Consider the following 25,287-nt stretch of genomic DNA (forward strand, 5'->3'; position numbering starts at 1 on the left):
GTCCTCTCCAGCTCAGCACTACAGACAATATGGACTGTGCTATATTTTGATGCAACTGTGTTTTATTTCCCAAAAGATATAGCATACGGTATATATTTACAAGTATACATGTGCTGTTACTTGTGTGATGGTCAACCTATTATTAGACTCTGCCCATTTTAATTAGTCTGAGTGAGTGGCAGAAATATTTTGAGTATTACAGGTATAAAAAGGATTAAAAACAAATTAAATTCTCCGAAGAGGGGAAGGATCCCTATGTTAACACAATCATATAAACTGTAGAAGTAACAGCCCAGAAAGTAAATCATAGTCTCATAGAATCAGTAAGGATGGAAGGCACTTCTGGAGATCTAGTCCAACCTCCCTGCTCAGCAGGGTCACCTAGAGCATGTTAGACAGGGTTGCATCCAGGCGGGCCTTGACCATCGCCAGAGAAGGAGACTCCACAACCTCTCTGGGCAACCTGGTCCAGGGCTCCGTCACTCTCACAGTGAAGAAATTCCCCCTCATGCTCAGGCGGAACTGCCTGTGCTTCAATTTCTGCCCATTGCCTCTCGTCCTGTCACACGGGACAACTGAGAAGAGTTTGTCCCCGTCCCCTTGACACCCTCCCTGCAGGTACTTATCCACATTGATAAGATCCCCCCTCAGTCTTTTCTTCCCCAGGCTGAAGAGGTCCAGCTCTCGCAGCCGTTCATCGTAGGGCTTCCTTCTAACTGAATTAACATCGATGATAAACCAGAAGACTGGTCTAATCATTGTGTTCAGTGACTCATTTCCATTGTAATCTAAATGTCTCCAAAAATCTATGTTTAAATAGGCTGAACACCTGAAATTACTGTACATACTTACATAATGAAGATGCAAAGTATACAGCTGAAACTCACTAATAACTTCTTAATGATGCACTGGATTACAGTTTCAATAGTATTTTTCTTGCTCACTAAACATGAAAACAATTATTAGCGGAGGCATAGAAAATTATTATGCTCCATACTACAGAGGTATTTCTATTAATATTCTCCTAATGGAAGCTGAGCCCCAAAACAGATAACTATTTAGCCCTATAGTTGTGTGCTGGATAGTGGAGTCATTATTCCACTGTTAAACATCTAGATACAATGAATACATACAAAGAGTGTAATAAAAAACACCAAACTTTTCAGCATTACATTTTAATTGAATTTGAAGATGTTGACAATTTTATATCTTCAGCAAAAACATGTATTTTCAAACATAGCATGTTCTTGTGAAATATACAGAGCCAGTAAGAAGCCTTTATTTACTTCTGATTGGTTCCACAGGGCTAAGTCATGTATTGCTCCAATATAATCTATACACGAATAATTTTTCCAAAGTATTTCAGTTCCCATTGATGTCCTTTTTGCATTAATTTTCTCCCTTCAGAATAGGCAAGAGTTCACCATTTTCTTTTAGCTCCTGTAAAGAAATATAGAGATTTTTTAAAAAATATATATTTTATGATTATACTAACAAGATTTCAACAGGGATGGTTTGCAGATAAGAAAATAATTCACTGGCTATTAAAGGGATGAACTAGATGACCCACTAGAGATCCCTCCCAAACAAGATTATTTAATATTCATAACGTTGTATTTAAATTCTATTTTTTGTTCATTTAGTAAAAGAAGAAATGTGGGTGGTTTTTTTTTTTTTTTTTTGGGGGGGGGGGGATATGCTCCTCTTACCCCTCTCCCCCAGAAGGACGCCATGTTACTACTTTACAAGGTAAATTATTTCCCCTTGCATATATATATTTCAGATATATTTTGTAGGTACACAAACATTCAAAATGCCTCATGCAAAATGAAAAAGTGACTGCCATTGCTAAAATTTGTTCTTACCGTACATTAAAACAAACAAGACCGCGAGATTCAGAAGTTATAAATAAGAAATATTTCCTTGCATTATCTTGATGGTGTAATTCAAACTATATAGTTTTTAATTTAAAGAGATAGAATTATTTCTCTTGAGATGTAGGAAAATAACACATATTCCACAACATGTTATATTAAAGCCATTTCCTGATATTCTCTATCTCAATTTTATTTCATATTATGCTACATTATGGAACGTATTTTAAAATACTGGCAACATTCATCAACCCATACAAATGAGTCAGTGTGAACTGAACACAGTCTAACAACACAAATAGAAAAATTGTATTTAAATAGCAGCAAGGAAAGTATTTTGCAGCATCTCTGCAATGCCCAGGACAATACTTAGTGATCACTGAAATAACCCATACACTTGTTAAATAAATAAAATTAAAGTAATCTATATAATTTAAGTAATACCAGTATTTTTAGAACTAAATGAGATTTATTGATTGCATCTTCCCAAGAGTTATAATGTCTGAGGAATTGGCTATAAACCATTCAGACAAGAATAGGCTCAAGAGTATTTGGGGTTTAGAACACTGTGCCTGCTCTGTTACAAAAATCAAAAACCACAGTAACAGATGCAGATCTATTTCTGTTGCTTGAGGGTCTGTTCAAACAACCACAATAAACCTTACTTTTTTCCAGGAATGAGACTGTTTGCTAGGAAAAAATGTCTCACCCACCTTATTTGAGAAAAGCAATGTCGAAAGTAAAACTAAGAAGCAAGAAAAACCTGTAAAAATGCACCCACGGGGTAAAAATGGTCTTTACAGTAAAAGTAACTGACTGCTGTCAAGAAAATGCATTTCACTGCTACATTTTGGCATACAGGAACACTAGAGATTTAAAGCTCCTTTCAACCATATGTTGAGATAATGGAAGTCACAGTAAAAGCAACCAAGTCATTCCAAAATCTCAGGTCACTATACAGAAATTTCTGTATATTATAGTCAGAAAACATTTTTACAGTTCTCAGCAAACGGTCAATTTACAAGTCAAACAAAATTCTCCCAGTCTTACCTTAATAATATCCAATCCTCCGACAAGTTCACCTTTTACATATAACTGAGGATACGTTGGCCAGTTTGAATAGGTTTTTAGTCCTTGCCGCACCTAAGAAAAATAATCTCAAGTGAAAACTTTGGCTTTAGTAAAAGTAACAACAAAATATACCAAGTGGGAAAGACTTAATTACCTCCTCATCCTCCAGTATGTCAAATGTCTCATAATCAACACTAGAAAGAAAATTTTTAAAACGTGATCTATGAACTTTGGCAACGCGAGACCCACAAAAATTCAAAACATTTATTTTTACAAAGCTAGCTTCCAAATCATCCAGGATATAATTAACACATATCAGGAAACAAAGAAAAAAGTCAGCTACTTAAGCACCAAAAACTAATGCAAAAGATGTCTATAGATTCATGGGAAACTCCTTATAACGCAGATGACATCACACTGTGCTAAAGATGGAGCTATATACCTTCAACTCTTACAAGGCAAAACATATCCAAAATAACTTTGTTCACTAAATAGCTTTAAAAAACTCTGCAAGTTTTTACTGAGAGATCAGACAGATGCAGCTATTTCATTTCTTTATATATTACTTGCATAAATACACTAAATGCATCATGCCACTGTAATTCTCAGTTCTGGCTGACTCACATGGAGTTTTGGTAAGTAATTCCTAGTACTCCCAGTACTGGTATTCTTTAATAACTGGAAAGCACGTGGATCCCTGTAAGGGCACTAGGGCCAATGACAACGATTTGAGTAACTACTACTTAGTTCCAAATTGTACATTGATATTCACAGCTCTGCTCTATTTGGCTATTATCTCAAGAGCTCCTTCTAAGGTCTAGTAATCAAGACAACTGGTTAACCTCTAACTAGCTGTACTAGCAGTACAAAAAACATGGGTTTATTCAGAGGAAGACAATGTTAATCTCTCACTACAGAAAGAATTGCTCTGAAAAGAAAAACTGAGTCTACACAAGATGAGAGGCTCCAAGATTAAGTAAAGAGATCAAGAGCGACCTCTAAGATGAGTTACTTATCAGAGAAGGGTGTTTTTTCTTTACAGTCAACAATCACAGCAGAAACGAGAAATTCACTGTTGCAATAACCTCCTAGCACGTGGTGTTAAATCAGATCAAAACAATCACTATGAAGCAGTCACTTTTCACAAATATTTAAGCAGCATAATATCTAACACACCATGTTTCAACACGGTATCCAACAAATGTAGTGGAGATTTACGCTACTGGTTTCTACACAGAGATAGTTTAAAATGCTTGCAAGCAAAGAAAAGGATGCTTTTGTATAGGCTGGAATGAGTATCTTCCAAATGTTTTCTATTTACAAACTGCAGTTTTTGAAACAGAACTGGCTTCCTAAATTAAATAAAGTTTACATACCCAGTACTATTTATGATTTCTATAATTTGCTTGCTGAAGCCACATTTTGCCACCTAGAATGCAGAAAAACACACGTTAAAACATATTTTTGCTGAAGTTAGTTGTTTAATTCCTCAAAATTCCAGCTCCTCAAATTACACTACAGCTAACATCAACTTTTGCTAACATGAGCATGATGAGCATTACTGCTAATTCCTTTCTTAGTCTTCCTTACACTTCACTCTGAGCTTAAATACTGCTGAATATTTCCTTCTTTATATACTTTGCAATATCCTTTGCTAAATCACTATTACTTCAGTTGTGGTGAAGTGATACAAGATTTGGCAACACTATCTTGAAAACTAATTGGGCTTCATTATTTCATGAACATTCAAAAAGCCACTGCTATAGGTAGGCTGAATACAAATGCCTAATACAATTTTGTAAAAAAGATGTGATTTATTTGGAACACACTCTTCCATCTACTTACCATTTTGGAGAGAATATCCTATGGTGAACTGATAATTATGTGCATGTACAGCAACTTCTACTTCCAATCATTAATTTCAATTACCTACTGTGAACTTTTTCATTTTGGCAGTACAGTGACTTGAATACCTAGAAAATGACGAGCATTGTATATTTAATCCAGGCTACCCTTTCTTCTTGGGGATTTAACTCTGCTGGTAACTTGGGCAAAACCAAAACACATACTAAATAACTTTCCCAAACTCTGCTTTCTTCAGGCAAGGCACTGGCCTTCTAAACAAATGCACTTCTAGTGCCTTTAAAAATAAAGTGCAGCTAGCTAGCTAGCTAGCTTCCAGTGCTCCAGTGAGGCAGCATAACCCACAAGGTTCCAGGGGTTATAAAATGGCTTAGGAGAACAGCCTATAATATTCTCACAAGTGTCTCTTGTTGTTGTACAGAGAGGGTTCAGGGAATGAATGAGCAAATGAAATGGAAAGAAATCACATGAATGAGCTAAGTTTCCTACTAAAGAAGTATCCCTTCCAGAAAAACATCGTATAAACATCTCTCAAAATCTGATCACTAAATACAATTATTGCTTAGGGTACCTCACTCCATTGAAAAGTTTAAGGTGAGTTGGGTGCTGTTCAGGAAACTTTGACAGAAAGAATTGCACTGCATTCCTGTTCAAAAGGGAAAAATTTATCCCCTGGTATAAGCATGTAACACAAATAAAGAGGATGACCTTTTGGTTTACAATCATTTGCCATTATTTTAATCCTAATTGTAAGCAGTCATCTGTCTTAGGCCTCTATCTTTATTTCAGTGTGCAAGATAGGTAACTCATGCATTAAAAGACACCAGGTGTTAACCACTCCATGCATGTGAGAAGAGATTATTTATGGCATGTGGCATTATGCGTTACCCTTAAAAACATCTAGCAGTTTTTTAAATGAAATTGTGCAAGCATAATAAAGTCAGAGAAATTAAGAAGTATAGGACACTCAATCCAACTGGGTCAGTAGATGGAAAAAAAACATGAATGAACGTGTTGGGTAATAGTCAAAAGTATACATCTCAAGTATGGTAGACTTCAGGAGCAAGTGTTTAGAACAAAATTTAGAAACAAATTTGTTTAGAAGAAAATTTGTTATCTGTAAAGACCATCAATGACCAAGACCAAAGACATGCACTGCTGCTATCAGTACTTCAGCAAAATATTTCAAATCAGGTGAAATACGGATTATGCTTCTGTGACTTACAGAAACACCAAATAAAACACAAATAACTTCCCAGAACTACTAATTAACAAAGGAAAAGAAGGTAACTAAGTGCTACAGAACAACAGTTCTATTCACTTCCATTCAAACAATTTTAAACCTTACCTGTTTATTTCCTTTCATAAAAAGCATCACAGGAGCTTTGTTTATCAAGGTTTTAAGCCTAGAGGAGGTTGGAAAAAGGAAGACACAGAACAGCTCAATTATCCTAAGCTTTTGTTCAACAGGAAAACAAATGCAAAAAGTGGAAAGATAACTTACATATTTACCAAAAGAATTTAAAGCACTACTGTAACCAACTGCATTCATTTATATTGTTCAACTTCATTCACTACAGTTATAAACAACCCTGTTACTTTAGAGCAAAAAACTACTTTTCTAAATTGTCCTGTAAGTATTAAGAAACAATAAATTTAAGAAAAAGCATTCTTTCAGGATATTTTTAATACAGTATCTATATTCAGTCATATAACACACATTGTTTTCCACATGCTGAATATAATACTTAACATTTCTTATTCTTCATATGAGACAAAGCATTTTGTAGAGTCATAGCCATAGCTGCTATCCATCAGTCATAGGATCACAAAGGACTAAGCACTACTGAAATTCAGGAACAGATCCACTTTGCCTCATCATGCCCTGCCTTTCTGGCCTATCCTTGGTCCACCCATATAACACCTCAGACACCTCTTTTCTTTTCTGCTCCTTACAGGAAAGGTTTGCCTGGGCGACTGATGGAAAGTGTTAGCAAAGCCTCCTGTCCAGCAGTTTCCTGCTAAAGGCAGTTCATCTTTTATAAAGTGTATGGCTGGTGGGCATTTTCCATAAAAGGTCACTTTGCACTGCTCAGACAATGCAAAAGTGATTCTAAACTGGAGAATCGGCTCTTTGCAAAATAAAAGTGATTGCTTTTTGTGGTCTCAGTGAAACTATTTACTAATTATCCTACCAGGTAACAACTGACCCTTCAAGAGTAACAACACGTGAACCTCAAAGATGGAACAATTTAAAAGGTATCACACACCCATTAAAGTCAGTCTGGTTCATTACTGTATAAAGACAGCTTGTTTTAAGCTATTTCTCAGCTGTGCTTCACCAAGGCGAGAAAGACCAGAATCAGTCACCTCTAGAGCTCTGCGAGACTTTTACCCTAACCATCCTCAGACAGCAAGCAGGAAATCTATGCTAACATATTTGCCTTCAAGCCACAGGCCTGCTTCTTGTAAATCAGCCTTCCTTTGCATGTCTCAATGGCACTATTCACACAAAAGCTAAAGAAAAATGCTGCCATATACTCGCAACTTCTCTAATAATTTGTCACATATGCGGAGCTTGTCTGCCTGAGGTACGGCAGAATTTCAAACAGCAGTGTATCTTCAAATGGGAAGCTTAACGGAGGACAAATTGGCTTCTAGATGTTGCATCTGACTCGAGAGGCAACACACTTCCTATTGATACAGCATGCAATCCACTGTCAAAGTGAAAGAAAACAGGAGCTGAAGGACATGGATAATCAAGAAAAATGGGGGACAAGCCTAGATACTTTGTCTACACCAATGTCATACTTATGAAGGTAAGTGCATGTCATATAAAGCAAACAAAAGCTACTAGTGCGTTTAGAAGAGGGTTTTCTGAGCTACCTTTAAAAGTAAGTTCTTAAAAAAAAGAATCAAAAAATCTATATATTCCTGTTAAAATTAAACTTAATAAAGCTTAAAATTAAAGAACTTACAATAAGCAAAGCTTATTAGAACAGTATAGCCTAATACTTTAAATAAAAAGTAATGTTTACTGTATAGAAAACAGAATATATTAAAACTATTTGAAATAAAGAGTGCAGGAGTTCTGCAATTAAAGGAAGTCTTGGTTTACTTCAGGTAAAGTTAAAGAAAAGGAATTTATACAGCAGATTGCCATATACAAAATAAACTCTTTAAAATAGAGATAATGTCATACTTGTCCTCCAACTTGCATGCCTTCGGACAGACTGTATCCAGTTCTCCCGAAGCCTCAAGTTCCTAGGGAGATTACAGGGAGCAAAAAATCAGATATGAAAAAGAAAAATTGCTTCTGATAACTAGCAAGAAAACTTCTGTTTCTAACCTTGACAATATCCAGTCCACCTATAAGCTCTCCAGCTACATATAACTGTGGATAAGTTGGCCAATTAGAATATGTTTTCAGTCCCTGACGAACTTCTTCATCAGAAAAAATATCGAAACTGCTAAATGAAATATCATGTTTGTTCAGTATCTCCACCATTTGTTTGCTGAAACCTGCAAACATAAAAAGCAGAATTATATTAAACAAAGTGTTTCCACGTCTGTATTAAACTTTATTCATTAAAAAAAAAAAAAAATACAAATCTTTCAGGCAATAACTTCCCACCAACAGCTCTAGTGTATTATTCTTTGTTGCGTTAAGATCCCCAAATATTATAAAGAGGCAAAATATAAACATAGTTAATTACTGGGCTTATAAATCCTAACTAATCAAACAGTTCAGTAAGTCTAGAGCTTTTCTACACAGAGCACTACAAAATAACCTTCACGTATTTCCCTGTTGATCCAAAATATGGTTAAGACAAAATTTAATGCATTCCTTTATTCTTTCTCTTGCCAGCTCTTCCTCATTCATAAAGAGGAAAAGCTCCTCAGTAACTGTATCTTCAGTAACCTTCTTTCACTTCCTCTACAGTTACTTGCACATCATTTTCTCTAGCTGTCATTTCTTCCTCCAGCTAATAACCTTCTTCCACACCAAACGCGGATGAACTTAACACAAAGCGGGAACTATGATTCAAACCCACTACCATGTCACTGCTTTAAAAAGTTTAAAAAGTGTAAAAGCCAAGTTTCTAATAACTTTTTTACTACCTCTGCTTCAAGAGCATCTCCTTTCTACTTCACAGCAAAGGACAGAAGCCTTTTTCTTTTTTTAATATTTATGTTCATGAGTAAATAATATAATTTTACTACCCTTATGACACTTAGGACACTACTTTCCTTTTGTGACCCATTTTCATTATGTTCTATTCTGATAATAATTTCTAGTCAGGATAGTAAATGAACATTAGAATGTAAACATAAAATAAATTTATACATTTATTATGCAGCCAACCTTGGAAAAGAGGTTTTCCCTCCTGTAACTAAGAAAAATAGAATATCACATGTAAAAAGCTGTATATATGAAGATTAGGATACTACAAATTTTGCAGTCTAAAAACACATAAATCTTCTTCCACTGAAAAGAAATTCACGTAACACTGTTTTGTGAACAATTTTTCTTCTCTATTTTAAATGCACCATTTTCACAAAGTAAAACCAGAAGAGTAATCTTTTTTAAGTGCAATTTATTTCTTATTTTCTTTATAGAAAAAGAATAATTCTTTACAGAATCTCTTCTAAAAAGAAAACCAAAAGCACATAAGCGGTACCCTTCATGTCTCCATCACTATTCTTTATGGGGTAACCTGAAAACCAGTATTTGACATCCAAAGCCACCTTCCTTCTGCTAGCAGCTTCCAAGGGGAGCAGCATCACCAGCGCTCCACTCGAGAGCGCAGAGCTCACTAAGATGTTCCAGAGAAGACTGCACAGAGTCACTCCCAAAAGAAAGCAGAGGTGAAGGTCTGCTGTACTGCACAACACGAGGAAGCCAAGGAGTTGATCTTTAGGACTGGTGATCAAATCTTGATTTGCAATTCCTTTGTTCCCCGACAGCTTATCCATCCGGCTACGCAAACATCGCTAACCAGGAGAAACTGCTAACCCCATAGCAACACGCACAGATTCTGAAGTTTTGCTTCATTTCTAACATCCAGTCTTTACCCTGAAATATTTTAAAACCTGCCACTGCTACTTTCACGCACATTCCTTCTGAAGGACTACAGGCCTCCAAGGTAACACTACTACATGGCCTGCAAGTGATTCATGCCAATCTGCCCACAAATCAATGTGATAATAATGTACATTTTATATCTTTGCCAACTCGTTCTGTTTTGGATTCATTTAATCTTGCAATCCTTCCAATTTCCTAAAAGAACTTCAACAAATGCTGTACAGTCAAATAAAAACCTCCATACAAATATATATATAAAAAACCAATCCTTAAAGGTTTTAATAAAGAAATGAAAAAAAAATTTGAAATGAGGAAAAAAGAACAGTGCCATACAAGAATAACCTTTGATTTCAGCTTGCAAAACTGCCTATTAGTTCTTCAAATACAGATTTTTACTACAGCTTTCTGCAGTTTTCATGATCTGCAATTTATTGAGATATGAAGTAGTAGTATTTATATGTATAGCATCTAAGTTGCTTTTCTTTCTACAACTGAAGTGTTAAGTTCATGTACAGCCTCAAGTAAAACACAGATTCTGAAATTTTTCATACATCTGGGAGTTCATTAGTAAACAGCTAAAGGCTGATTGCTGATGGTTATTCCATTGCCAATATATTAACTCCTTTCTACTGTAAGAGACTGGGGGGGGGGAGCTTTATTTTAGCTGTAGGCAATTACATGCAAACTAGAAAGATTGATTGGTTGTGTTTCATTCTGAAGGGATACAGTAGCAGTCTGGAAGTGTTATGCTTAGGGATAGCGTGCCAGAACAGCTTTACTCTCATAACAAAAGATTTAGGTTGAATTTCTGAAAAAATACCATACATGCATTACAAAGAATAATTAATCTGTGAATAAAGCGCTTTAAGTGGTTATCTAGACAACCACAAATGCCACTCTGGATTCTACTCTGATAACAATAGACTACATATATTACTGTATCAATGAAGCAAATAAATACGATTTATTTATGTATGTATTGAGTCCAAAAGAATCTGCTGAAATAATATAACGTGCATAGCAACCAGATACAATAGCCAGCAAACACAGCCACTGAATCAGCTTTTCTAAAGAAGAAATTATAAACTAAGTTATAAACTATAAAAAGATCTCATAACACACTGCTGGGGAGGGTTCCACACTGCTTGCCAACTGCATTCAAGACACCACTGCAAGTCTTTTATTTGAATCAAAGTAGATACAATTCACCAATACATTCACCTTTAGAGAGGCACGTCTCCTTTTACCTAATTACATTTGTAATACTGCTACTACTGTTATAAAAAAAAAAAAAATCCGTATTATCTTTGACAACATGTTAAATGTTAAGCCTTGAAAAGGAGTTTGTCTAGCCTAGAAATTTTAACAGACTCAACTTACTCCCAGCTACTGCCAGAAACTATCAAAACAGTCTAAGCAGGCATAACATTTCACAGCAAAATAAAGAGCTGTAAGTTCAGGTGATTTAGTGTGTGGCATTACAATTTTAATACATAAGTCTATTTAGGTAAGCACCTCCTGCACATTTTTCATAAGGAAGAAGGTATCAAATATAAAAACTGTAAGCTTGAAGAAATGCCTATTTTATCATAATATTAATATGCATACAAATTAACCTGTTATGCTCTTAATTCACTTTCCATGTTGAGTTTTAATGAAGTATCCTTAGCCTTGAAGCCTTAGGGTTTTGGTATTTTTTTTAAAACAGCCTCAACCCCCTCCTACCAAAAATTAAATGTATTAAAAACTCTGAGGGGTTTTCTTTAGAGAACTTTAAAATCTGCCTAGAGTTCTGCTCAATATACTTTAGCAGATCCGCTCTCTACTGGATGCCTACAGAAATCCAAAGGAGAAACGGTATGCCTGCGCCATCAGCTGATCCTTCTGCAGCCAGATGCCGATCTGAGCGTGGTGAAGAACCTGGGCAGGTCTGAGCACCCTAATCGCTGCCTGCACAACGCTCGCTCTCACAACAGACACCGGAAGAACCGTGCGCTACCTGCGCAGAGCTCAGCGCCTACAACTTCCCACGCACGGGCCAAACCCGCAACACACGCGCGGCGGGCTGCCTGTTAACATAGCAGGTAGAGCTACACCAGCATCCAGCGCTGTTCAACTTCCCCCCTCGCATCTGAATAACCAGCTGCAGACACCCCAAACATAGGCTTGGGAGTACTAGGAGATGCTGAAGTGCATCAGAGCTGTGCTCTGCTACATACAGTAGCATGTTGTACTATACTGTACTATGTATCTGCATGGCTGCACTTCACAAGTCTACTTCAGAGTGAACCAAAATTTCCATTCCTATGACCATACGTAACCTCTGTGCACTTGTAATTACGTTGTTAAAATATGCTCCTACATATAAACAGAACTTCATCAGTTCATCATCCAGAATAAAAGAAATTCCATGATCATATTAATATACCAACATCCAAAGGCACTTCAAAAAAGTTACTCGGCAAAATCTTACACCCTAGTGTCAAACTCCTTCAATACTACAGCAGCCAATAAACTATTGAGAGCTTTAAGTTCATGGTTTGAGTTTCTAAATGCAAAGAACAAGAATTTCTTGTACTTCAAATAGCAAAAGCTATTTTGATGAGGGGACTGGGGGAAGGATCTAGCAGACAGGAAGTTAAAAGAAACATTTGCAACATAACTTCAGTTCTCCAAGTTATCTCTAAGTTAATTTGCTAGCTCATATTTAGTTATACGCCACTAGGTATGAAGGACAATACATTCAGACTGTGAAATGATAGGAGGGAAAGAAACACCTTAGCCCACTACACTCCATCCCTGCTCCATTTCTCTAGCATACACCTCAACCATTTAAGACTTTAAAAAAAGACTTAGACACAGTAAGCACTGCATGTTAGAATGAAAACTATTATTTAACCTCACACTCAGCTTTCACAACAATCTGTTTTTCAGACAAAAATGAAAAATGAGGAATAACAGAAATACAAAGTAATTAAACATATAACATCTGTCGGAACAGAAAAATCACCAAAACTGTCCAAGTTCTTCATTACTTCTCAGAAATAAGCAAATGCATATGTGCAAACTGTCAGAATTCCAAGCCAGCATACAACCACACAGTGAACATGAAGGAGTTTTGAAATCTGGGGTTATTTCTGAAACTACTTCTACTGAAAAAATACTGAGAGTCAACTAATGCATTGAAATGAAACAGCAGCCTTGATTTTAGGAAGGGAAAAAATAAAGTGTGCAAATATGAGAACAGAATGAGCAGACTCAGGACATTGATGAGGACACTGCACTTCCCCCTTACTTCTGTAATCTTTTCACAGCAAGAGCTGGAGAACAAATGGCAGGCAAATATTTTAAGAGAAGCTGAGGGCATGTTTAGGGGCAGAGTCAACAAAGTAGTTGCACACAAGCTATAAACAAGTACTTCATCAACCTGAAGCAAAATCTGGCTGTGCTGCAAGACTCCCTCATTTCGCCAGGGCAGGATTATTTCTCTACAGCCCATGGTTCAGCATTTTGTTGGACATGCTTTGACCGCTACTTCTCTTTCAAACTTTGTTTCATGAGTTCATATATAAGCCATCCTAAAAATAGGGCACCATACACTACACTAAACTCCCTCCAGTTAACACTGCTTGTCAGACAGACTTTCTTCCTTTCCTGCCCAAGACAAATTGTATTAGTTCAAAGCTTTTCTTCGTAATTCAGTGCCACTAAGGCCAACTGGCAGCTTCACTGCTGTCACTGCTCTTGTCAGTTCCCTCACTTGTCAAGAATTGGTACTGATCCAAAGTCACCTGAAGTTAATGTGGAGATTCTTATTTACTCTATGCACCTAGTCCTAAATTTTAATAACTGCAACTATAGATAGGCCTTTCCTACAATACAAAGTCTACACAGCTATAAATGCCAGTCAACAGTGTCTATTTTGTAAATCATGTATTACAAACCCACAATATTCTCACTCCATTAGATCAGTATACTCCTCTATTAGCCTTCCTTTCCCCCATTTTAATAGCACATGGTAATACCACAATCTGCATCTTTCAGGGTTAAAATAGATCATCTAAAATCAGTTTCTTTTAGGTCTTTCTATACTATTTCCTCCATTATTATTACTTACACAGTTCTAACTTTAGTTTCTTTTGGGAACTTGCTGAATACATACCAATACAAAGCAAAAGGCACTAACAAAAGCATGTCTAAACTTGGAACTTGTTAACTGAATTTAATATTTAATACTGTTAAAAGCTCTTCCATGGCAAGCACACCACAAGGATATGTAGCAATTAAGTGAGTATCACATCACTAAATCCACACACCACACCAACATTTCAAATAAACTTGCAGACTTCTGTCAGAGACATCAGGCACCATTCTGCCTCTGGGCTGCATGTTTCCAGACAGGGGGTCAAACAGAACAGTGCTGTGAATCCTCATTTCATTCTCAGCAAAATGTTTTAAACACATTTAATTCACATACATCTCTGCCAGATATAAAAACATTTATAACTCTATATAGGAATCTTTCAAGTGAATATATTTTAACATAATATATGCACAGATAGACCAGGAAAAAAAAAAACAAGACTCATACTTGCACAATTTGTGAAAACAACTGAACAACTGAAGTTTTTCATAACAGTTACCCTTATCAGCAGTAAATCTGTCTGTATTGGTTCTGCAAATATATGCCGTATGCCTATCTCCACTTGGCCTGTAAGAAACTAGCCATTTCTAATTCTTTTCTGATTCTCCTGTTAGAATTTACAATTCTTTCTTCTTTTTGGCACTGAGATGTGGTTAGTATGACTTGCCTCATAGGATACATGTTCACTTAGCAAAGGAATCCTGTCTCAGTGATCTCAGTATGTCGGCTGCTGTGGAGAAAGGAGTTCTGAAAGTTCCAACATTTGATCTCTAGACCAATTTGGGGAGATAAAGGAGGCAAAAGAAATCAAAGCAACATCTTTTCATTGCTTTCTCACACACACACATTTCGAATTCTAGAATCCTATCTTAATCTCCTATCCCCAGAATAAAATCTTTCCAGTCTTCCCCGTTCCAGTGAAGCAATGAGGAGGAACGGTAGGTTTTCCACATTGCATTTTGCCCCTCGATTTTTTCACGATGGAATAGGGGCATTTGGGAATAGGTGTACACGAAAACAACAACAAAGCAACTAGCAGCTAAATGTAAGGCATTTCTACTTCTGTAAAGCATCAGTAGAAAAAGATTGCTGGGTAACAAGCAGACTAGCAATAGGAGACGTACTTCAAACAAGCTGTTATCCTGAGACATGTCCCCAAAAGGCAGGCTGGGATTATGCTCAAAGCAGGCAGTGCAGAAAGCTTGTGTTGTTAATTGCCAAAATGCTGACCCCAACCCTGCCCTGGAGCAAGAGGGAGCCATAGCCAAGCCCTGCCAAGAGTTCTGTAGAGCCAAGCAGTCTCCAACCCACATCAAAGCAGTATCCTGCAGATCACCACAACATACTCTACAATATCAGTTCTGCAAAGTAATTTTTAATTTTCTAAGCCTGCATGGGCAGAAGGATGGCAGCTTCACAGTACTACGATTTTATTTTTAAACACTTGTTTATGTACTTTCCCAATACAGATCAATATTTCAAGTCAGCTGGGAAACAATCACTTTAAACTGTGAGCAAGTTAAGCTGAAGAAAAGGCATTTCTTCTGTAGTGGCAACACAAGGCACCAGTCTTCCAATTTTACTAATTAGGGTAGCTTTACTTGTTTTTCCAGATGGCAACAGTAATCCAGGATGTTAGTCAATTCTTTTTATTCCTTGAATTGAATAGTTCTCTTCAAACTATTTTACATTTTTAACATGTAATTTGATGAATAAAATGTCATGATTAAACACTGAGACAGCTCAGAAAAAAGCATCCTAGTTCAAGGACAGCATTATACATGCTCTTTGGACAGCTCCTGATCTCTGTGACTGTATTTCCAAAATTTAAATAAGGGAACAGCAACTCTCTAACTACATATAAGCTATATGAAAATATTTTTGTATTGTTTCATTTCTAGGTATGTGAGATACCGTTGCAATGCATGTCCCCAAAACTAAATGAATCTGACAACTAGTCCAAAGCAAGGACTGTCACACTGAACAAGAACTTCAGTAAAGTCTTACCGCAGCGAGGCTCTTTTGGAGACCCTTTCATAAACAACATGCAAGGGGCAGCATTGATGAGTTTCTTTAGACGTACAGCAAGATCTTCTTTTGCAATGTCATTAGAACTAGCAGAAATGGAACTGCTGGATGCATGGCGCTGGATTTTTTTGGTCAACTCTGGGGCATGAGCACCATCTAATCTGTCAACCTTCTGAGAATTCTAAGGAAGCAAAAATATAGGCTCACGTTAACAAACTAAATTCCATATTTGCACTTTAAAGTAAAATTATCATATAAAATATAAATTTTCAGAAGTAGAGCAGATTGGTGCATTGATCATTTAGCCAACCTTTAGTTCCAGCAAAGACTCCAGACTTGCATCATCCTGCTGTTAATGCTAGCAAAATTTGTTTCTAATGAATTAAAATACTTCAAATTTTTAATCACAGGAAAACACAACCCAAACAGACTTGTCATTTCTACCAAGAGATTGTTTACCTGCTTTTTTTGCTGTGTTGTAGAAGCTAGACCAGAAAACATCACTGAAAAAACTTTTGACCCAATACAAGGTAAGACAGCTAACATAAAAACCTTAGAGGAATCCCAGTGCAATTAAGGAAGTTCTGAAATACTAAAATTAGTTACTACTAATTCTGTCTACTTCTTTCAGGATCCACTATCCAGACTTAAGCCAGATACACATATTTTTCTCTACTGTGAAAGTTTGTAACAAGCTTCTACTGTTCCAGTAATAAAAGTACACACTAAGAGCTCACATGGAATCCATTTCTTTTAAATTGTTTTTCTCTTACCTTAAAGAATAAGAATGTTGGAACAGAACTAATTCCATATTTTTCAGACACTTCAGGCACAGCTTCAGCTTCCAGCTTTTAAAAAAAAAAAAGAGGGGAAAAAAAACACAGAAAAGATGGTTTTATTTTCATAATCTTCCTTAAAGTTTGACCATGCATGTCAATCATGCCTAGAATGTTCTTCTAGGCATTTTATATATTTAAAAATGATTTTGATGCAGAAGTTTGTGACGCATTTGCATTTAAATGAGACTCACTGGGTTGGCGTGTCATCCACCAAGCCTACACAGTGTCAAAACAGGTTCAGAGGTTTTTATTTTGTTGCACATTTCAAAAGATGCCTGGAGGCTGCGAATAAAATTTTTGGTGCACTAGTGACCTAGTAAATTTTCAATCATATGCAGCTACTACTATATTGAAATCCATAAATCATTGACCCCAGTTATGTCATGATTACAGTGCTTATTTTCTGCCCACAGCAATTCTTGCTGTTTGCTCTATTGACTAATTTCAAGGGGCAGTACATCATGACTGACATTTGCAGCCTTCTGCAAATTATGAAGCAAAAAGGAGTGTTTCTTCAATAAACTATTGATGCCTAGTAAATTTTATTTTTAACTCCTGAAAGGCTACTGAGTATTGAGTGGAAAGATTGTTTAGATCATTCGTTCTGAGTTTATTCAGCCTTCAAATGCTTACTTTGGAATTCTACAATATAATGATTTACCATGAAAACAGAATCTTTTAATTTAATCAAATTTGTGATTTTCTATGCACAGTCTAGCTTATTTTAGTGACAGAGCACAAGGCTGTTTAAGTTGCTAGCTCTGTAACAACAACACTTAGCAGTAAAATAAAGTGGCTATAACAGATATAAATATTTTTTCAGACCCTAAAACACAGAAACCTGTGATCCAGTGTACAGAAGATTTTCAAATTCTTGTTCCACAAACCATACAATGACAGTTCATCGACAAGCACCTGCAGAGCTACTTAACAGTTTGCTCCTGTTCTCACCTGTTCAGCCCTACTAACCTATTTCAGAAAATACAATCTGTAATTGTCCTCACTATTAACTGAGATACAGTGAGTCTCTGAATGGTCTAGTATCATAACATTACGTTTTGATTTGCTCCAAGCGTTAAGGCTCTTAATAAGCTCACTAAACACAGAAGCAACCCAGCAATCAACTCAGAACTAGAAGTCCAAGCTTCATCTCCATTCACAGAAATCAATGCTCCGCCAGGATCAACTGTGAAGCTTTCTATTATGTACAATTCCAATTATCTACTAGCTTTCAAGTGGCAAATGAGTAAACGAATTGTACTAAAAAAATTAATTTTCTAGTTGAATTTTCTATCTACCTGGATATTTATGTTCTACTCTGGTAAGGTTCATGCATACAGAACAGATTTCACTTCATATTTCAATAACTTACCGTTACTGGTACATCTTTCCAGAATATTGTTTCTATTTTTTGATAAAATCATTTTCATTTTAAAAGTCAAGGATCTTAGAATTAAGACACCTAACAACTAAATGCAACAACTGAAATGTGAAATTGTATTCAGAAAGACTCCTTAGGATCTATTAACAATTTTTTGAAGTTCATTCCATGCTAACTAGTTCTATTCCAGAATCCACCTGTTTATGCCTTGCGAGGTGCTACACTACTCTTGGTTAGTCATCTGCAACCATCTGATAAGCTACCGGGTTCTCATCAGCAAAAAGTCTGGCTATTATGGAATAGAGACCAAAGTTCCACACGCTGAATACTTTCAAAATTAAAGATAGTCTCAGTGGAGAGCAAAAAAAAATACTTTATCAAGAGTATTTACCCAATTCTCTCAGTAGTTTGTTTTCTCTAAATGAGTATGCCATTATCTAAACTTTGCAATGCTTGACCATTGAATATAGAACCTTGCTATTAAAAAGTAAATAAACTACTGCTGAATAACAAAGAAGTAACTGAGAGGTTTCAAACTTTCTTTGGCCTACTAAAAGTTACAGCAATTCTATCCAAACAAGTATCCAATACCTCAAATTTTCAGTGCTGAACATCAGTCTTGGATGTGCTAATTAAAATGGTTTTGTAAATTAATACAACTGAGATAGATCCATCCTTCTGTTTCACCAAGAAAATACCAACTGTGAGAGGAATCATTAAAAACAAATCACAAAACCTAAAGGCTGTAAGAAATCAAATTAAAACACACAGCTGGCTGTTCCATGACTCCCTGCCCTCATAATCACAGAACTGTCTCATTAACAAGGGAAAGTTGTTTTAAAATGAACAGCACATTGATGAAGTGCATTCATTTTTCCTTCTACACTAGTTCTCTTACTAGGATGTGATGATGATCTCACAAAAATATAGCATCTCATTCGTGCTTATACCATTCAGTATTATACCACTTTCAACCTCAAATTACAGCTTTGCACAGACTTTAAATTTAATCTACCTTTAAACTCCATAAAGATTGCTGCTCTTTAGTAACACACAGAAACGAATTCCAAGATCTATTTGACTAACCAGTAACACCATGTGAACAAGCGAAATCTAACAAACTTGAAGAGTGCTTTCATTTTAATCTCAAATCCCTGGATAAAATCAGGCTTTAACAATATGGCTAACTATGGTACTGAAGCCCTCAGTCACTGCAGGAATAGGGAAATGTCAGAGCCTATTTGTTAGATGAAGTAGCTAATGTATGTACACTGTATGTATCTTAATAAACTGTCTTTTTTTTTTTTTTTTAATAGCAATGTAAAAATGAAGACATTATTTAAGTTTGAGATATCAAGCTTGGAAAGACAAATCTAGAACTTAATCCTACAGATTTTTTTTGATGCATCTCTTGCACATATTCAACTCGCATCTTCAAACATAAAGCCAAAATGAAACTCCCATCACAGTTTATTCATATTTTGCAATAACAGCTTTCTGATGTCTGTCTGTCTTTCCTGTGTTTAAAATAGGATTTACTGCCCAGTAACAAAGACTTACCTTCACAAACGTAACCTGCACATGTTCCTTTGCTAGTGCTGCCATAACCTCATTCATTTGAGCACACTGAGGAGCCCATGGCGCCCAAAAATGGACAACTACAAGAGACCTATTACAAAAAAGAAAAAAGTATACAGTGTTTATTTTTTATAGTACAGTTTGACATGCCATGAAAAAAAAGTCTTCCTGAGAAGAAAGATAATCAAGTGAAACTAGTACCATCATCTATGGTTCACACAGCAAAATTACTTATAAAAAAAGTAAAAATTGAGGACAATAGTACTTTTTTCAGGAAACACCTCAAAGCACAAAGAAATATGCCATCCTGCATTCTGGCAGTGAAAGATCACAGTATATGAATGGCAAGTAGAAAAGAACAAGCAGAAATATTAAATATGAAGTCATACACTTCATGGCTGCAGATTTTAAGGCAACCACAGGCCAGGCACACAGATCATTCTCAGGGGTCCTGCATTTCTTCCAGGCAGGTCTTCTAGTTCCAGAAGCTCTGGGTACTCCACAGCCCAGTAGCTTCATGCTAGAGGCTGCACCACTGCTCTTCTCCACTCAATGGCACTCTAACTTCTTTACTACGTACCCAAAAAAAATATGATAGTAATTTTTCAAATCAACTAGGACTTGCTCAAAAACAGAGTATTCTTATACAAAAACAATAGTTTTTGCCTTTAGTACCTTCAATTTCTTATTCCTTTTCCAGCACCAGTAAGATTTCCTTGAATATTTAGTATTAATCAGACATAGTATTTAAATATAGGTCACACGTGTGAACAAAAATCCCAAACTGGGTACCGTGACATATTTCTCGTGAACTTGTCACTGTTGTTATCAATGCTGGTTCAGTTGAGACATTTGCATTCTGTTTTCTAGATTTGCTGAAGTTAAAAGTACTAAATAATAGAGGATAAAGAATAAAAGACATATAACATACTGCTTTTAATCTACTTCAAAAGAAGTATAGAGATCAAAGCAACCATTCCCTAGAAGTCATTTAGTGCCTTTTATTAGAGTGTAAATAATAGAAGCTCACTATAAATTTTAATAGTCTCGTGGGCAGCACAATATTCATACTGGAACAGAAGCTGTATTACCTGACCTCTTACTCTGAATACAACACCAAACTCAGTTCAGACACAGGACGGTAAAATTCACATGCTTCATTTTCCAAAGCAATTCTAGAAAACTTCAGTAGAAGTATAACAGGGCAGCCGTTTTGCCATAACATGATCAGTCAGCACGTGGTTCAGCTTTGAAAGCTGATTAGAACTGGCATAGTTTACAGGCTAGTAAAAACTGAAATTATGGAACTGCAAGACAGTTCCATTTTTCTTCAAGGGCCAGCCTTGCAAATTCAGACCTGAATTTAAGAACAGTAATACATCTTCTCCAGAGTGCTCATCTGTGTAGATTCTTCCAACACTTCTGTACAATCACTTACCAGTAACAACAATCCCGAAGACAAATGATTTCCTTTGAATTGCAACAGAACAACCATATACTTCTTCAGACTAATTTCACTGCACGCAATTGACAGTAACATTTAAACTCTAGTAAAGGCTCATTTAAGTGACTTATTCTTTACTTATAAATGGCATATGTGGACATGAATGCCTTGAGAAACATGAGATCATGTCACTTCTCAGAGTAAAAAGTAACTCCAAAACTCTGCATTTCAGCATGTAAACTTTTCTACCAATGCTCTTCTTGGAATCTGTCTACAAAGCAAATGAAAAGGCATATTATAGCACAGGTAGCTCAAGCAGAAACTTTATCTTTCCTTCCAGATGATAGTCTTCCAAACATTGTTACCATTGCCAGCTCAGACTGCCACATTTTTGTTAAGACTTTTGAGATAATGGGGTTAAACACGGCACACCATGCTGGAATCAATTTTGGGGAGATGTTATCTTTTTTAAATACATCTTTTATGAGGTAAAAGACAGACAAGAAAAAAGAAAACTAGAAATGTATGTTATATTGTTTCCACTTCCATCCATAAATAGAACACAAAAAGTTAATCTACAGGCCCAAAAGCTGCAACATAGTGAAGTGATCATAATTAAATAGGTTGGGAGGCAAAGGGAGTCATTTATATATATAAGAATACCCAGTCACAATAGAGAAAGGGTTTAAAAAAAAGAAACAGCAGCAGTTTGGTATTTCAGAACCCAGACCGAGGTCTAACGCAGAGAATAATCAAGAATTTTGCTCAAGGGTTGTTTTTTCTGCACTTGCCCATCACAACCTTCATCTGAAGTTCCAATTCTGAGATCTGCTCCAATAGTTTTTTATATACGTAATGGTTGCCTACGCTGTTAAGGGTTCAGGAGACCTGTTATAAACAGATCAAGGAGGATCAAAAGCAACTTTACAAACGTAAAGTTTCATGACAGCACAAAACAGACAATTTTATTTTGATCTATTACAGCTTTTATGATTAATTATAGAGAAAAAGTTAATTTAGCTGTAAAGCTGTCACTGCAATCATACAATGCAATGCCTGCTTCACCTTTAAAAATAATTTGTGCTTCTGTTAAACTTCAAGTAGGACAGAAGAAAACTTCCTCCGGCTTAGAAATATATATACATATAACTGAATATAGGAAATATATTACTTTTTGCCTGCCACTAAGAAGTGTTTTACAGGTGCTCAGTTTAATTTAGTATGCATGAGGAAATTCAGAAAATGACTTTCTCCATAGGTCAACCCCCTTTTAAGTCAAGATGCAAGTATTTGCTAAATACTTATATGCTACTATTGACACTCAAATAAAGTAACTTTATACACTGATCTTTCTAAAACATAGTCTAGGCAAAACAACAGACTACAGAGTGATAATAAAAGCAGTCCAGTAATTTTGAAGACATGGGCTCTGTTCATCTTATGTGCCTATGAAATCTTGATAGGTTTTGGAAAAATGTGAATATTTTTCCATAACACAAAGCTTACTAATAAAACAGATAAAAGATAAGAGTAGCTTTCTGAAACAAGAGCTCTTAAGAAATTAAGTCACAAGATAAAATGGTGATAGCTGTATCCCAGTGGTGGTAAATCTACTGGAAAAGTAGGGAGTTGATTCAAACAGCAAATTTAGCTGTAAAATAGAATTAGGCCTGTCCTTAAAAATTCAACTTATCTTCTGCCTTAAGCTGTTAGTTTCAAAAGAGAAACATTTCTTCAACAAATTTTCTCCTTTTTCACATCATTATTTAAAGCAATATTTAAAATTACTTTTTGACATCATTCGTTTTCAAAACCATTTTGATAATCTAAATATAGAAGGTACCTTAAGCAAACGATGTCTATTCTTTAAAATTCTAAATTTTAAAATTTATCAAAGAGATGACGAGACCATAAGAAAAACTTTAATTTGGGGATTTGGGGTGTTTCTGAGTGCAGGTTTGTTGGGTTTTTTTGAGCGTCTTAGTAGTAACAAAAAGACAAAGCCCAATATTTTCGACTGAAACAGAGAAGAATCATCAGTACTATGAATCCATGTTAAGATCATAAGTAGTGAAACCAATCAAATCCATTCAAGAGAAAACTGCACCATGTTTTGCAGGACAGAGGAAAAGAGAGATTTGGTCGGGTTTTTGTTGAAAATAACTTCAAAATACTGTACTTGTTTCCGGAGCCATTCTCACTATGTATTTCCCCACCACCACTGCGGATATCCCCATAGAGCTGAAGCATAATTCCCATGAGGAAAACTGGAAGCCGTGGAGCAAGCTCAGAGAATCTACATCCAGAAATACAAGCGTCTTCTTTCTATAACCAAGATTTCACAATGTTTCCAGTATTGTTTGTAGTACAGTGATGCTGGCAGCTTCCCTGTTCTTCTCAAGCTAGTAATTTCGCCGGTTTTCTCTCTCCTCCGTGGTTTAGAGGTCACTGTCTGATTCAGCGGCCAAACACCGCAGCACTGAGCCGCAACGTGCCTTGCCAGAGCCGATCAGCCCACGCTCCGCTCGCGGGTTAAACGCCGTGACTCGGCCGCGCTGCACCCGCGCTCGAGCGAAGCTCAGGCCCAACTCCGCCCTGCCCCACGCGGGCACCTGCGTTCCTGCCTTTAGTTAAGGTGTTAACTACCGGGAGCGCGGCCTGCTAAAGCTAAGAACATACGTACATTTATTTCACACGCAAACGCACGGGACCAACGCGGAGACTTCGGGAGGGGCAGCGACCGCGGCGGAACCAGCGCTGACGGCTAGGAGATACCGGGGGGGGGGGGGGGAGACTGGCTGCGCGCCCGCCCCTCACCTCACCTCAGGGCGCCGCGGCCCCTTACCGCCCCTCGCGGCCCCTCACCGCCCCTCGCGGCCCCTGGGGGCGGCTCGAGCCCCCTCCTACCTGTCCCGCTGCTGCAGCAGCTCCTGGAACTGCTGGGCCGAGCCGGCCGCCACCACCGCCGCCGCCGCCATGGCCGCCCGCAGCGAGCCGGAGGGGAGAGCGGCATGACGCGCGACGTGTGACGCAAGACGCACCGCTTCCCACCGCGCATGCGCCGCAGCGCTCCCGCCCACTGCGCAGGCGCCATTTTAAATTAAGCGGAGGGGCTGAGTTACTCTAGGGGCGTCGTTAACGTTAAGTGGTGTTTCCCTAAACAAACGCTGCGTCTTGGGTTTGGCTGGTATTCCTGTTGCCGGTTGTCGTTATTAATGCTATCTGTTCCCTGCGGTCCTGGTTCCAGGAGGAGTCTCAGAAGGGCAGTGCAGTAAGAGTTGAAAAACGCGATAAACAGCTTTCTTCACTTTTTATCTGTTCATTGTTCATTAACTGAACACCAAAGAGGGGAAAAAATAATTCAGAAAACGCGTTTTTAAATAAATTAAAACTGTTTAACAGAATCCTAAGCAAAATATATGGATCATAAAACAAGATCACCACAATTTGTTCATCTTAGCAGTTATTGACCGATATTGCAATAAAAGCAGCAATTCTTTTAAATGTTTTTTGTCTCAGGTACGATAAGAAGTTGGAGAAACTTAACTCCATTCTGTTTACTAATCACTACATCTCCCAGAGGATTTCAGTGAGCGGAGGGAAGAAAGATTGATTCTATGTATTTCTCATTTATCACAAAAGTCCATAAAGCCCATATTCATGAAAGTTACCTAAATGCACCCAAAAAATTAACATTTTAACCTAACAGAAAATACCTAATCAGAAATTTGTGAGAATAGAAAATCTTTGGGGGAAGCAAATTTGGGATTTTACAACATATTTTGCTGAGTTTCAGAGCTTTTAAAAATTAGTGTTCCTTTCAGTCACAAAAAAAGGAAAAAACACTATTTTTTTGCCTTATGTTTATTTGGAGTAACTTAAGAATATAATTTTGCTTGAAATCCAAATTTGTTGCATTAAATAAATACGTCCTATAGATTGCCCAGATTTTATTTGAATTTGGATCATAAAAAATTCC

At 36.8% G+C, this 25,287-nt stretch overlaps 1 protein-coding gene across 3 annotated transcripts; it reads right to left on the reverse strand.

Moving 5' to 3' along the window:
• Positions 1 to 1,159: 1,159 nt before the first annotated feature.
• GLRX3 (glutaredoxin 3) lies at positions 1,160 to 24,319 on the reverse strand. 3 transcript variants are annotated; one of them, XM_062580587.1, is made up of 11 exons: positions 24,216 to 24,319; positions 19,847 to 19,955; positions 16,840 to 16,914; positions 16,046 to 16,247; positions 8,158 to 8,330; positions 8,011 to 8,072; positions 6,157 to 6,214; positions 4,322 to 4,374; positions 3,100 to 3,139; positions 2,925 to 3,017; positions 1,160 to 1,440 (listed from the first exon to the last, which is right to left on the reverse strand). In XM_062580587.1, exons 1-11 carry the CDS (start codon positions 24,284 to 24,286, stop codon positions 1,390 to 1,392), a joined length of 987 nt encoding a protein of 328 aa, XP_062436571.1. In that variant the 5' UTR covers positions 24,287 to 24,319; the 3' UTR covers positions 1,160 to 1,389. The 3 variants fall into 3 exon arrangements, 2 of the variants coding, with proteins under 2 accessions (XP_062436571.1, XP_062436572.1); XM_062580588.1 differs by lacking the exon at positions 24,216 to 24,319 and adding an exon at positions 20,254 to 20,275; XR_009958992.1 differs by lacking the exon at positions 3,100 to 3,139.
• Positions 24,320 to 25,287: the final 968 nt, after the last annotated feature.

The sequence above is a fragment of the Rhea pennata genome, chromosome 7 (assembly GCF_028389875.1).
Source record: "Rhea pennata isolate bPtePen1 chromosome 7, bPtePen1.pri, whole genome shotgun sequence".
Lineage (NCBI taxonomy): Eukaryota > Metazoa > Chordata > Aves > Rheiformes > Rheidae > Rhea > Rhea pennata.

Coding starts and splice junctions, on each gene's coding strand:
- GLRX3 (XM_062580587.1), bottom strand. CDS start 24,286: ATGGCGGCGGCGGCGGTGGTGGCGGCCGGCTCGGCCCAGCAGTTCCAG. Junction 6,215..8,010: donor GCATGCAAGTTGGAGGACAA/GTATGACATTAT, acceptor AACCTCCTCTAG/GCTTAAAACCTTGATAAACA. Junction 3,018..3,099: donor ACATACTGGAGGATGAGGAG/GTAATTAAGTCT, acceptor TATTTTTCTTAG/GTGCGGCAAGGACTAAAAAC.